This window comes from Schistocerca cancellata, chromosome 3, assembly GCF_023864275.1.
Source record: "Schistocerca cancellata isolate TAMUIC-IGC-003103 chromosome 3, iqSchCanc2.1, whole genome shotgun sequence".
Classification (NCBI taxonomy): Eukaryota; Metazoa; Arthropoda; class Insecta; order Orthoptera; family Acrididae; genus Schistocerca; species Schistocerca cancellata.
In genome coordinates this window covers 512218284-512231316 of record NC_064628.1, presented here as the reverse complement: position 1 = coordinate 512231316, position 13033 = coordinate 512218284, and the positions used below count along the sequence as shown (strand labels likewise).

At 38.6% G+C, this 13033-nt stretch overlaps 1 protein-coding gene across 1 annotated transcript in view; it reads right to left on the bottom strand.

Annotated features, from left to right (window-relative positions):
* The window catches only part of LOC126176388 (dynein axonemal assembly factor 11), a 189226-nt gene that overhangs the window by 75094 nt on the left and 101099 nt on the right, over positions 1 to 13033 (bottom strand). Inside the window, exon 5 of the mRNA XM_049923546.1 lies at positions 10029 to 10125. Within this exon, the coding sequence (XP_049779503.1) occupies positions 10029 to 10125 (97 nt within the window). The remainder of the gene's footprint in view (positions 1 to 10028; positions 10126 to 13033) is intronic.

Here is a 13033-nt window from a genome sequence, read left to right as displayed (position 1 = left end):
GGGCAAATTTTAAACACATTGTAAATCATGAATTGGACAAGTATGTGCCAAAAATGTGGGTTATGGATGGAAAAGACCCACCATGGTTTAACAGCGCAGTTCGGAGAATGCTCAGGAAGAAAAGGCAGTTGCACTCACGGTAGAAGAAAGATCGGGAGAATAAGGATACGTAAAAGTTAGTAAAGATTCGTGCTGCTGTAAAAAGAGCGATGCGCGAAGCATTCAACCACTACCACCGCTGAAAACCCAAGGAAATTCTGGTCTTACATAAAATTGGTAAGCGGATCGAAGCTTTCCATCCAGTCATTCACTGATAAGTCTGGCCTGGCAACGGAAGACAGCAAAACGAAAGCTGAAATTTTAAATTTAGCATTTGAGAAATCTGCAAAGGAGACCACTTATAAAACACTAATATGAACTCTTTTTGAGTACTGCTTGAGCATTTGGGATCCCTATCAGGTCAGATTGAGGGAGGGTATAGAAGCAATTCAGAGGCAGGCTGCTAGATTTGTTATGGTAGGTTTGATCATCACGCTAGTGTTATGGAAATGCTTCAGGAACTCGGGTGGGAGTCTCTAGAGGAAAGAAGGTGTTCTTTTCGTGAATTGCTACTGAGGAAAATTAGAGAACAAACATTTGAGGCTGACTGCCGTACAATTCTACTGTCGCCAACTTACATTTTGTGTAAAGACCACAAAGATAAGATAAGAGAGATTAGGGCTTGTACAGAGGCATATAGGCAGTCATTTTTCACTCGTTCTGTTTGGTAGTGGAAGAGGGAGAGAAGATGCTAGTTGTGGTACAAGGTACCCTCTGCCACACACCATATGGTGGATTGCGGAGTATGAATGTAGATGTAGGTGTAAATGTAGACTTAAAAGAGTAAGACAAAAATATTTGGAACATTATTAAGCAATGACTGTACAATAATCGTGAACTACAAGAAAATAGCTCTGGCAGGAACGTTGACACTCCCAAATCATTAGCTACCAAACTCAATGATTACTTCTTCGGTGTTGCACCTGCTAATACACAATCTAATACAGATACAATAGATTTACTTGTACAGATATTGCACACAGCACTAACAGACATTCATTTTAAAAATACAACACTTAAGGCAGTTACACATAACGTGATAATTCTCTTATTATTATGGTGTTCTATCAGAATGTTAAATATTGTACTCACTTGATAAGGTTGCCTCTTAAGCTATCTTTGTACTCACATTCTTGACAGACTTAAATATTGTGTAGTAACACCCATCTACAATTTTTCATATCTACAATCAATAATGATTTCTTTCAGTAATCACTGAAAATTCTGAGGTGTTAGAAGCTACGGTCTTCACATGAAAACTAGTACCTAAAGAGTATCTCAAATTACAGTTTTGTGTTATAAATATTATTCTGTACCTCTTCTTGGTCTATGAATGTTTCTGTTTCAAATTATACTCCTTTTTCCCACACTTCCCATCATTTGATATGGTACAATTTGTGATTTATTTGTAGTTCCTTAATTTCTTCTGTTTCATTATTATAATTATTGACTAATAAACTATACACACATCCCAATCAAGAAGGTCAAAGTTTTATTTCATTCTCATACTTTCATATATTTTTATGCTCTCCAAGATAAACTGTTTTCATCACAGCAGAGTGGTTAGCCTCTCCATTCTTATTTACCATTCATTTGTGAGACATATCTCATTTTCCTCCAACTATCTTCTCTGTGAGTAACCTCCCGTCTGTCATCCAGGTACACCTCTTGGTGGAATATGTGGGTCTCTTGAGAGAGTACTTTCAATTCCTTTTCCTTTCTCCACTTCCCCATGAGACAGACTGGAGGAAATTTCAACAGAAGTACCAGTTTTGGTATATTACCAAGTTCTTGTCAGATTATCTGAATGCACTACACAGTAACTTATCAGCTGAACTGGAAAGATACTCACATGTTAAACATATCTGCACTTTGCTGAGAGTGAAAATATGTTTACATAGTGAATACCTTGTGGTGAAACTGATCAATGGCTAATTTTCACCCTGTATTTGGCTTGACAATACATACAAGTAATTGGGTTACTTGATACACAGAACAATCAGATCACATGATACACAGAAATAACTGTAATACTCGATATACAGAAGCAACTATTTCCCTCAATACAAACACATTCTTCTCAAAGCTCAAAAATTTCGGTTTTTGAGAAAACATATAGTGAAGTATTATTTTAATTATTATTTCAAATATAAAATATACATTCACATGATGGATTAACAAGTAATACTAAAGAAAATAGCATACACGAGGACAAGCATGTGACCACAGCAGGAGTGTGTGACCACAGCAGGAGTGTGCATTTGGATATCTGTGTGGTTGTGTGTGTGAACGTGCCTACTATTGCTACAAAAAGAGCTAGTGCTTCAAACCTTGTTTGAATGCTGTGTTCTGTTATGTGTTACTGTGTTCCATGCATTGGTCCTCTATGGGTGAGTGGTTGGCTTTCCTGTATTTTAGGTAATGCTCCACTTAGGAATTTCCATTACTGTTATAAACAATATTAATTTAATTACTTTTCAAAAAACATTATTATTTTTCATATATCTGATTCATTTAAAAATTGTAACTATGTTTGAAGCCATTGAGATTGGAAATGTTAATTATCAACTCTTAAAAGAACTTCAGAATTTCTTTCTTCTAAGTATGATATTTGTTCTTCTTGGTGAGTTAGTTGGATGTTGCTTTTGCATAAGGTCAGTGGGAAGTTGCCGAACTGTGCGTGTCATGTCGTATTGTGAAGGACTTCTTTGAATGTCAAAACTGTATTCTGTGTGTGTCAAAAAATGAGAATTAAGTGTTTGTGAAAAAATAATGTGGCTACAAAAACTCATTGCAAGTACACAATACAAATCAAGACCTGGGTAGCCTCCTGGAAGCAGAAATCATACTTCTAGCTGAGCCAGCAAAGACATCAAAATATGAAACTTCCTGGCAGATTAAAACTGTGTGCCCGACCGAGACTCGAACTCGGGACCTTTGCCTTTCGCGGGCAAGTGCTCTACCAACTGAGCTACCGAAGCACGACTCACGGCCGGTACTCACAGCTTTACTTCTGCCAGTACCTCGTCTCCTACCTTCCAAACTTTACAGAAGCTCTCCTGCGAACCTTGCAGAACTAGCACTCCTGAAAGAAAGGATATTGCGGAGACATGGCTTAGCCACAGCCTGGGGGATGTTTCCAGAATGAGATTTTCACTCTGCAGCGGAGTGTGCGCTGATATGAAACTTCCTGGCAGATTAAAACTGTGTGCCCGACCGAGACTCGAACTCGGGACCTTTGCCTTTCGCGGGCAAGTGCTCTACCAACTGAGCTACCGAAGCACGACTCACGGCCGGTACTCACAGCTTTACTTCTGCCAGTACCTCGTCTCCTACCTTCCAAACTTTACAGAAGCTCTCCTGCGAACCTTGCAGAACTAGCACTCCTGAAAGAAAGGATATTGCGGAGACATGGCTTAGCCACAGCCTGGGGGATGTTTCCAGAATGAGATTTTCACTCTGCAGCGGAGTGTGCGCTGATATGAAACTTCCTGGCAGATTAAAACTGTGTGCCCGACCGAGACTCGAACTCGGGACCTTTGCCTTTCGCGGGCAAGTGCTCTACCAACTGAGCTACCGAAGCACGACTCACGGCCGGTACTCACAGCTTTACTTCTGCCAGTACCTCGTCTCCTACCTTCCAAACTTTACAGAAGCTCTCCTGCGAACCTTGCAGAACTAGCACTCCTGAAAGAAAGGATATTGCGGAGACATGGCTTAGCCACAGCCTGGGGGATGTTTCCAGAATGAGATTTTCACTCTGCAGCGGAGTGTGCGCTGATATGAAACTTCCTGGCAGATTAAAACTGTGTGCCCGACCGAGACTCGAACTCGGGACCTTTGCCTTTCGCGGGCAAGTGCTCTACCAACTGAGCTACCGAAGCACGACTCACGGCCGGTACTCACAGCTTTACTTCTGCCAGTACCTCGTCTCCTACCTTCCAAACTTTACAGAAGCTCTCCTGCGAACCTTGCAGAACTAGTTCTGCAAGGTTCGCAGGAGAGCTTCTGTAAAGTTTGGAAGGTAGGAGACGAGGTACTGGCAGAAGTAAAGCTGTGAGTACCGGCCGTGAGTCGTGCTTCGGTAGCTCAGTTGGTAGAGCACTTGCCCGCGAAAGGCAAAGGTCCCGAGTTCGAGTCTCGGTCGGGCACACAGTTTTAATCTGCCAGGAAGTTTCATATCAGCGCACACTCCGCTGCAGAGTGAAAATCTCATTCTGGAAACATCAAAATATGTTGAAATAAAGACAACAAGTACTAAAAAAAATACTAAATTAATTCTTTTCACAATCTTTATTTTATGAATAATTCAATGTATTCTCATACATCTTCTCAATGGGAAAACAGATCATGCAAACATATGCAAAGAGATGATTTGTGATGTTTGCAATTAAAATCATATTTAACCAAGCTGAATAAAATAAGTGTGTTTGAACTTCTCGAAGTCTGTTCAGTTGACGAATAACTGTTTATATATTGAAATAACATGATGAGGGAAGAAAAAAAAAGCCTTAATATAGATTAAAATCATTAGCCACTAAACTCAATGATTTTTTCTCTAAAAGTATAACAAGGTGTAGGACTAAAAATAAATAACCACTTGAATACTGAAAGCTCCCATTAAGGTAAATTACATTCAATTGATATAACAATGGAAGGGGTTGCAACTGTCACTGGATGACCAAAAATGAGTAGATTGCAAAAATGTGTCTGATGAAGTAACAAAAACATTTGCTGATGTTACATCACCCTTCAGATATTTATGCAATAGGTCAACCCTAATGAATTATTAAATACTAAGCAGCAAATGATAAAGTGGGGCATCATAACCAAATAATCTTTAATTAGAGGAGAACAGATTGCTTTCATATTTCTGAAAACTTTTGCAAAATCAGCACGTGAAGACACCAGATTCACATGTAAGCAAAAATGTAAACTCCCTTTCCTTTTTAGAAAGAGATTCTGTATATGTCATAATACATTTTAAAATTATAAATGTGATAGAAGCATACATAATATGATGTGAACCTGTCTGATAATGCAACATGCAGGAGGATCTCACTAATTCAAAACTTGAGAAAAGATACTTATGGTCCCAAGGAACCTGAAAAGCCGCACCAGCAAATTGAAATGTGAAATGTTTTTTATTCATCTCATAATGTACACAATTTCAGAACATATGTCTGATGTACATGAGACATGTCAAGGTTACAGTTTGCTTATTTAAAATTTTGTCACACTTATAACAATACTTTGTGGAGAGTTCACTTACTTGAAATTTGTCAAACTTACAGTATTTACATCTACTATAACTATCATAAATTTTTATTCCATTTTAGGGATCCAGCACAAAGTATCACTTAACCTTCCGTGAAATCTTTCACAGAGTAGTAGCATAGTTCAATTAGAAAACCACGTAACTTGCTTTTTAAAATATTTATCTTCATATTCATTGTGTCACATCCTTTTATTGTGTTGTGAATTTTCATGGCTACATACGGAGGGATCTGAGCACACAGTTTTAAGTGATGACAGGCAAGCATAAAGTTCTCTTTATAGCTTGTGTCATATAAGTGTTCAAAATGATTTTTTTAATAGATCAGCTTTGCTGTGTAGGAAAAGACCCACCTCAAAGATGTATAAAGAGGGGAAGTTAATATTTTTAGGTCTTTAAATAATGGTCGACATGATGCCCTCGGCTGTGCAGAGCACATGTTGCAAATGATCCTTTTTTGCAACTTTAAAATTCGTCTAACATTTCCCGAGTTTCCCCAAAAAATTATGCCATATCAAATAAACGATTCAAAGGAGCTATAATATGCTATTTTCCTGGTGGCCATATCAGTGGCACAGGCTAAAATTTCCTTTGCAAATGCAAGGCTGTTTAATTTATTTGCTAGATATTCTATATGAGAATTCCAACTTTGTCTAAGTTTATTCCCAGGAACTTGACTGAGTCAAGCTCTTCCATTTTTTGATTGTTGTGAGTGACACAGATTTCTTCATTTTTTGAATGTTTGGTTTTAAAACTCATCATGTGGATTTCTGAAATGTTACGCCTTAAGCCATTTTGACTGAACCATGTTTCCAGGTTACTTAATGTATTCATGACACTCTGTGGTATATTGACAGAATTTTCATTTTCATTTAGAGCAGAAGTATCATCTGCAAAAAAGTTAAATGAGTATTTATATTGATGGGCAAGTCATTTACATAGAACAGGAATAAAATGGGTCCAAGAATGGAGTCTTGAGGAACACCTTGTGACACAGTTTTCCACTCGGGGAAGTGATCTGCTCCATTTGATGTGATTACTACCCTTTGTTTCCTCTCCAAGAGATATTTTAGTTATTCACAATCACTGCACAACACAGCAAGTGAATCCTCACATTATGCATACAAATGTTAACAGAAGTCAAAAAGGAGCCTGCAACAACCAGTGCAATTCTGTGTAGTGTAGTGCATGAGTGTTTGATGCACATGTTGTGCCACAAGAGTTTGATTTCGTGCTGGCAATACAGTTCTTGTGCTGGTCACCAGGACCCATCATTGCCACACTTGTTTATTCTTTGTGTTTTGCAATACACTTGTTATGTTATCTTTTTATGTCTCTACTGTCAAAAAACTGTCATTTAGGTTTTCTCTTTGCATAGCTTAGTTAGTTACAGACAAACAGTTAGCTTATTCTATAGGTTGACTCTTACTCAGAAGATTACAGCAACCAGACACTTTTTACAATACTATTTATTTATTTAAACAGCGCCATTACCAGTTTCAAACTGACAGGTTCATCTTGAGATGGCTAGTTCATATTTTACATTAGACTTCCTTTTTCTGTTTTCCCACCTGACGGAACTTCCTTGGGGTGATGGTGCCAATGAAGAATCTGCACCACTATATTCCAGTGCAGTTTGCTCATCATCTTGCAGCAGCAAACACTGTATAATGCACTTTTTGTGTGTATATATATCTACATAATGTAAAACACCACTCACACACTAAGAAGTTTCATCATGAGGTATGTAAGAGTCAACCTGTATTTTGTACACAGCCATGTACTCAAAATGTTAGTTTTTGACAAAATCACATTAAGCTTATTCTCTCTCTCTGGTTCATCATACTTTCATGGTGTACTGTAGCAGCTTGTTGACTGGGAGAATAAAGTTGCTTTTGATCTTTGAAATGTATGGCAATTGTTGGTTGTTGATTTTAATCTAAACAGGCAGACTAACCAACCAGACAGGCCAGACTCAGCCCAATGGCCAAAAGCCTATCACATGGGGATAAAACAGTACAAGAAGCTTCCAAGTACTATGAAACCAAAAACAAATATTAAAAAGTTTAATATAAATCAAGGTCATCGTTCCATCTATACAGCAAGAGAATGTTTTGAGAACTTGTAATAGTAATAAATCTTTTAATCCGCACTTTATAAATTAAATATGAAAATCTTAGAAGTTATATTATTGTGTGCATGAATTTATTTAACCATAACCCATGAAAGAGAATGTGAAGTGTAGCCTTAGCTTTAAGATGTGCAATATCATACAGTACCCTGCATTGTACATACACCAGTGGACATAAAATAAATAAATAAATATTTTCACCTAGTAAATGTCAATTAGTGTTAACAGGCAAAGAGTAAGTAAATACACTCATGCTCATAAATTAAGGATAATTGCAGAATGTGGCATTACACAAAACTGGCACTAATAGCATAGGCACAAAGGAAACACACACGTCACAGATCTGTTAGTCCATGGTATTGGTGATAAGTTGAGAAAACCATCCCAAAATATATGTGCTGCAAAATGCCACTGTTTCCTGCACATGTACCCCGACATCAATATGGGATATGATCACCATGCACACGTACACAGGCTGCACAACAAGTTGGCTTACTCTGGTGGTCGAGCAACTGCTGGGGTATAGCCTCCCATTCTTGCACCAGTGCCTGTCAGAGCTCCTGAAGCATCCTAGGGGTTTGAAGACGTGCAGAGATATGTCGATTGAGAGCATCCCAGATGTGCTCGATGGGGTTTAGATCTGGAGAACAGGCAGGCCACTCCATTCACCTGACATCTGTTTCAAGGTACTACTCCATGATGGCAGCTCAGTGGGGCCGTATGTTATCATCCATCAGGAGGAAGGTGGGACCCACTGCACCCCTGAAAAGGCAGACATACTGGTGCAAAATGATGTCCCAATACACCTGACCTGTTACAGTTCCTCTGTCAAAGACATGCAGGGGTGTACGTGAACCAATCATAATCCCACCCCACACCATCAAACCACGACCTCCATACAGGTCCCATTCAAGGACATTAAAGGGTTGGTATCTGGTTCCTGATTTACGCCAGGTGAAAACCCTGCGAGAATCACTGTTCGGACTATACCTGGACTCATCTGTGAACATAACCTGGGACTACTGTTCCAATGACCATGTATTGTGTTCCTGACACAAGGCTTTACGGGCTCTCCTGTGACCAGGGGTCAGTGGAATGCACCTTGCCAGTCTCCAGGTGAAAAAAACCATGTCTGTTCAGTCATCTGTAGACTGTGTGTCTGGAGACAACTGTTCCTGTGGCTGCGGTAAGGTCCTGAGCAAGGCTACCTGCAGTACTCCGTGGCTGTCTGCGGGCACTGATGGTGAGATATCGGCCTTCTTGTGGTGTTGTACACTGTGGACGTCCCGTACTGTAGCACCTGGAAGCATTTCCTGTCTGCTGGGATCGTAGCCATAATCTTGAGATCACACTTTGTGGCATACGGAGGGCCCATGTTACGACCTGCTGTGTTTGACTAGCTTTCAGTTACCCTAGTATTCTACCCCTCACAACATCATCAATATGTGTTCTTTTAGTCATTTTCAACACATAGTCATCATTAGCATGTCTGAAACTTCTGCACACTTATTCGCTGCACCATACTCTGACGTGCACCAACACACCTCTGCATATGTGGACTGCTGCCAGCACCACCGTGCGACGACCGCAAGTCAAATGCACTGCATGGTCATACCCTGAGGTGATTTAAACCCGCAAACTGCCCACCAGAGCTTTGTTTCACCATGTATCAGCATTATCCTTAATTTATGAGCATGAGTGTAAAATAAATGGAATACATTTCATCTCAATCACACACCTTGTTAATGTTGTTTGTAAATAATGGAAGGATTAAAGGTAAATGAACATTTATAAAGATAAACCTTACGAATGACCATTTAGCATCTTTCCTGGCCAGCAAAGGCCTTTTATTGTGTACAACATAAAATGTTAGTTGGTCTCATGAACTGACATATGGCGGGAGAGTGGTGTGCTGACCAAATGCCCCTCCATATTCGCATCCAGTGATGCCCGAGAGCTGAGGATGACACAGCGGTCGGCCAGTACCGTTGGGCCTTCACGCCTGTTCAGGCAGAGTTTAGTTTAGTTTATAAAATGTTAGTAGGAAAACTCTTATGGTATCAGTAACTGAGATGAAACAATCCTAAAAGAACATACTTTCATTTGTACTTGCATTTTTAAGATACAGAGCTCATCTCATTTGTGTAATAGTTATATTAGAGTTTCATGGCCTCTGAATCTAAATGTCTGCCTAAATCTGTTCTATTTGCTTCTCTGGCTACCATAAAAACAGTGTATTACACCTAAGTTACATCTAGTTTAAGACATCTTCATCTTCAGGAAACATATATTTCTTGATCATCTAGAGACGAATATCCAAATCCGAAGACCAGAATATTGTACAGCTCACCAAGTAAAGAAATGAAATTTTCACAGACTTGTCATATTCACTGGTGTAAGTGATTTTATAGAATTAATAATTTATAGAATTTAAAGAAAATTATTACCATTTAAAAATAAATGCAATAGTAATGAATTAGAATATTGTTCCATTATTTTATTTACAGATCAAATATATCTTACTGTTTGACCTTCTCTGGATCTTCATAACATTCAGGTTGAGACCACTGACGATCTTTTGCTTTCAGTTCGTTATCTTGCTTCTGCTTCTCTCTTTTTTCTGTAATTCAACATATCTATTTTACAGTTCTGAGGAATGAGGAAGCACAAAAAATTTTCTTTCTCATCTACACGCATTTTATATAAAAAGGAGTCACTACTAATAACCAAAGTCATTTAACAGATTAGAAATGTGTTATTGAGCGAACTCCAAATGTTATTCTAATGTTTATTCATCTTTATGACAGTCTTCATCATTTTCACAATTCTTTGTGTGACAGTTTAGTTTTAGCCTTTGTTGGGTTTTAGCCTAAGGCACAAAATGCATGTTCTAGTCTACAATTGGCTGCACTAAAAAAGAAATATGAATATTATTCTATTTATTATGATATGCTCACTATGGCATTTCTAGAATGCAGTATAGTTTGCTTTCACCTCTCCCTGTGCCTTGGCCTGAAAAATAAGAAGAGTACACAAACAGCACACAGGGTATAAACAATTTTTATGGTGAAAATCTGCAAATATACCTGCAAAATCTGCATAAAATGGACAGAACAAAAGGCTATAACAAACAAAAAGAATATCAGGCCATTTCAGTTATGACCAACAAGGAAGACCTGGCAGAAAAATAATGAATGAGGCTTGCTTGTCATCTGTCTGCTAATGATTGGTGGTTTCAACAGAGTTTATAATAATAATAATAATAATATTTTTCCAAGAGACTGAAAATTCACTGCAGGACGGAACAGAACTGAAAATGTGACTACCCCATCCTAGAAGACATTTCAAAAATCTAATTTACCAATCCTTTCCGTAGAATCTCACTTGGCAAAATGATCAAACAGCCCCTGGGATAAAAACATCATAATTGTGACAACTTACAGATAACACTAACAAAAAGATAGTGGTTACTGTACTTGCACCATGGCTTGCGACATTACTCTCTTGTGTAGACGCTGCTTCAGAAGTTCTCACTGCAGCCGGCTAGAGCACCCTGGACCTTGATTTTGTCAATGGCCTTCTGTATGATGGCACTGGCAGATCCTTGCATTCTGATCATGTTGTTACATCCTCTGCACTCTGACGAGCACCAAAGATAGCCCCTCCCATCAAAGCTTCATGACTGCCCAAGTGAGTCTTAAGTTTTCTTGAATTTCATCTACATCTACATCTACATGATTACATGATTACTCTGTTATTCACAATAAAGTGCTTGGCAGAGGGTTCAATGAACCACCTTCAAGCTGTCTCTCTACCATTCCACTCTCGAATGGCGTGCGGAAAAAACAAGCACTTAAATTTTTCTGTGTGAGCCCTGATTTCTCTTATTTTATCACGATGATCATTTCTCCCTATTTTGGTGGGTGCCAACAGAATGTTTTCACAATCAGAGGAGAAAACTGGTGATTGAAATTTCATGAGAAGATCCTGTCGCAACGAAAAACACCTTTGTTTTAATGATTGCCACTCCAATTCACATATCATGTCTGTGGCACTATCTACCCTATTTCATGATAATACAAAACACGCTGCCCTTCTTTGCACTTTTTCAGTGTCATCTGTCAGTCCCACCTGATATGGATCTCACCCTGCACAGCAATACTCCAGAATAGGGTGTACAAGCGTGGTGTAAGCAGTCTCTTTAGTAGACCTGTTGCACTTAAGTGTTCTGCCAATGAATCGCCTTCTTTGGTTTACTCTTCCCCGCAAAATTATCTATATGATTGTTCCAATTTAGGTTATTTTTAATTGTAATCCCTAAGTATTTTGTTGAATTTACAGCCTTCACACTTGTGTGACTTATCGCGTAATCGAAATTTGGTGGATTTCTTTTAGTACTTATGTGAATAACTTCACATTTTCTTTATTCAGGGTCAACTGCCACTTCTCACACCACACAGATATCTCATTTAAATCATTTTGCAATTCGTTTTGGACATCCGATGACTTTACAAGACGGTAAATGACAGCATCATCTGCAAACAATCTAAAATGGCTACTATCATTGTCTCCTATATCATTAATATAGGTCAGAAATAACAGAGGGCCTATAGCAGTTCCTTGGGGAATGCCGGATATTACTTCTGCTTTACTCAATGACTTTCCATCTATTATTACAAACTGTGACCTTTCTGACAGGAAATCACAAATCCAGTCACACAACTGAGGCGATATCCCATAGGCGCACGGTTTGGTTAGAAGATGCTTGTGAGGAATGGTGTCGAAATCCTTCTGGAAATCTAAAAATATGGAATCAATTTGACACCCCCTGTTGATAGCACTCATTACTTCATGAGTATAAAGAGCTAGTTGTGTTTCGCAAGAATGATATTTTCTGAATCTGTGCTGACTCTGTGTCAATAAATCGTTTTCTTTGATATACTTCATAATGTTTGAATATAGTATATGTTCCAAAACCCTACTGCAAATCAATGTTAGTGATATAGGCCTGTAATTCAACAGCTTACTCCTACTTCTCTTTTTGGGTACAGGTGTGACTTGAGCAATTTTCCAGTCTTTAGATACGGATGTTTCTGTGAGCGAGTGGTTGTATATAATTGCTAAATATGTAGCTATTGTATCAACATACTCTGAGAGGAACCTGACTGGTATATAATCTGGACCAGAAGCCTTGCATTTATTAAGTGATTTAAGCTGCTTTGTGACACCAATGATATCTACTTCTGTGTTTCTCATCTTGGCAGTTGTTCTTGATTGGAATTCAGGAATATTTACTTTGTCTTCTTTGGTGAAGGAGTTTCGGAAAACCATGTTTAATAACACTGCTACAGCTGCACTGTCATCAGTGACTTCACTGTTGTTATCGCGCACTGGAACTATTGATTGCGTCTTGCCCCTGGTGTGTTTTATGTATGAGCAGAATCTCTTTGGGTTTTCTGCCAGATTTTGAGACAGAGTTTCTATGGAAATTATTAAAAGCATCTCATGTTGAAGTATGTTCTATATTT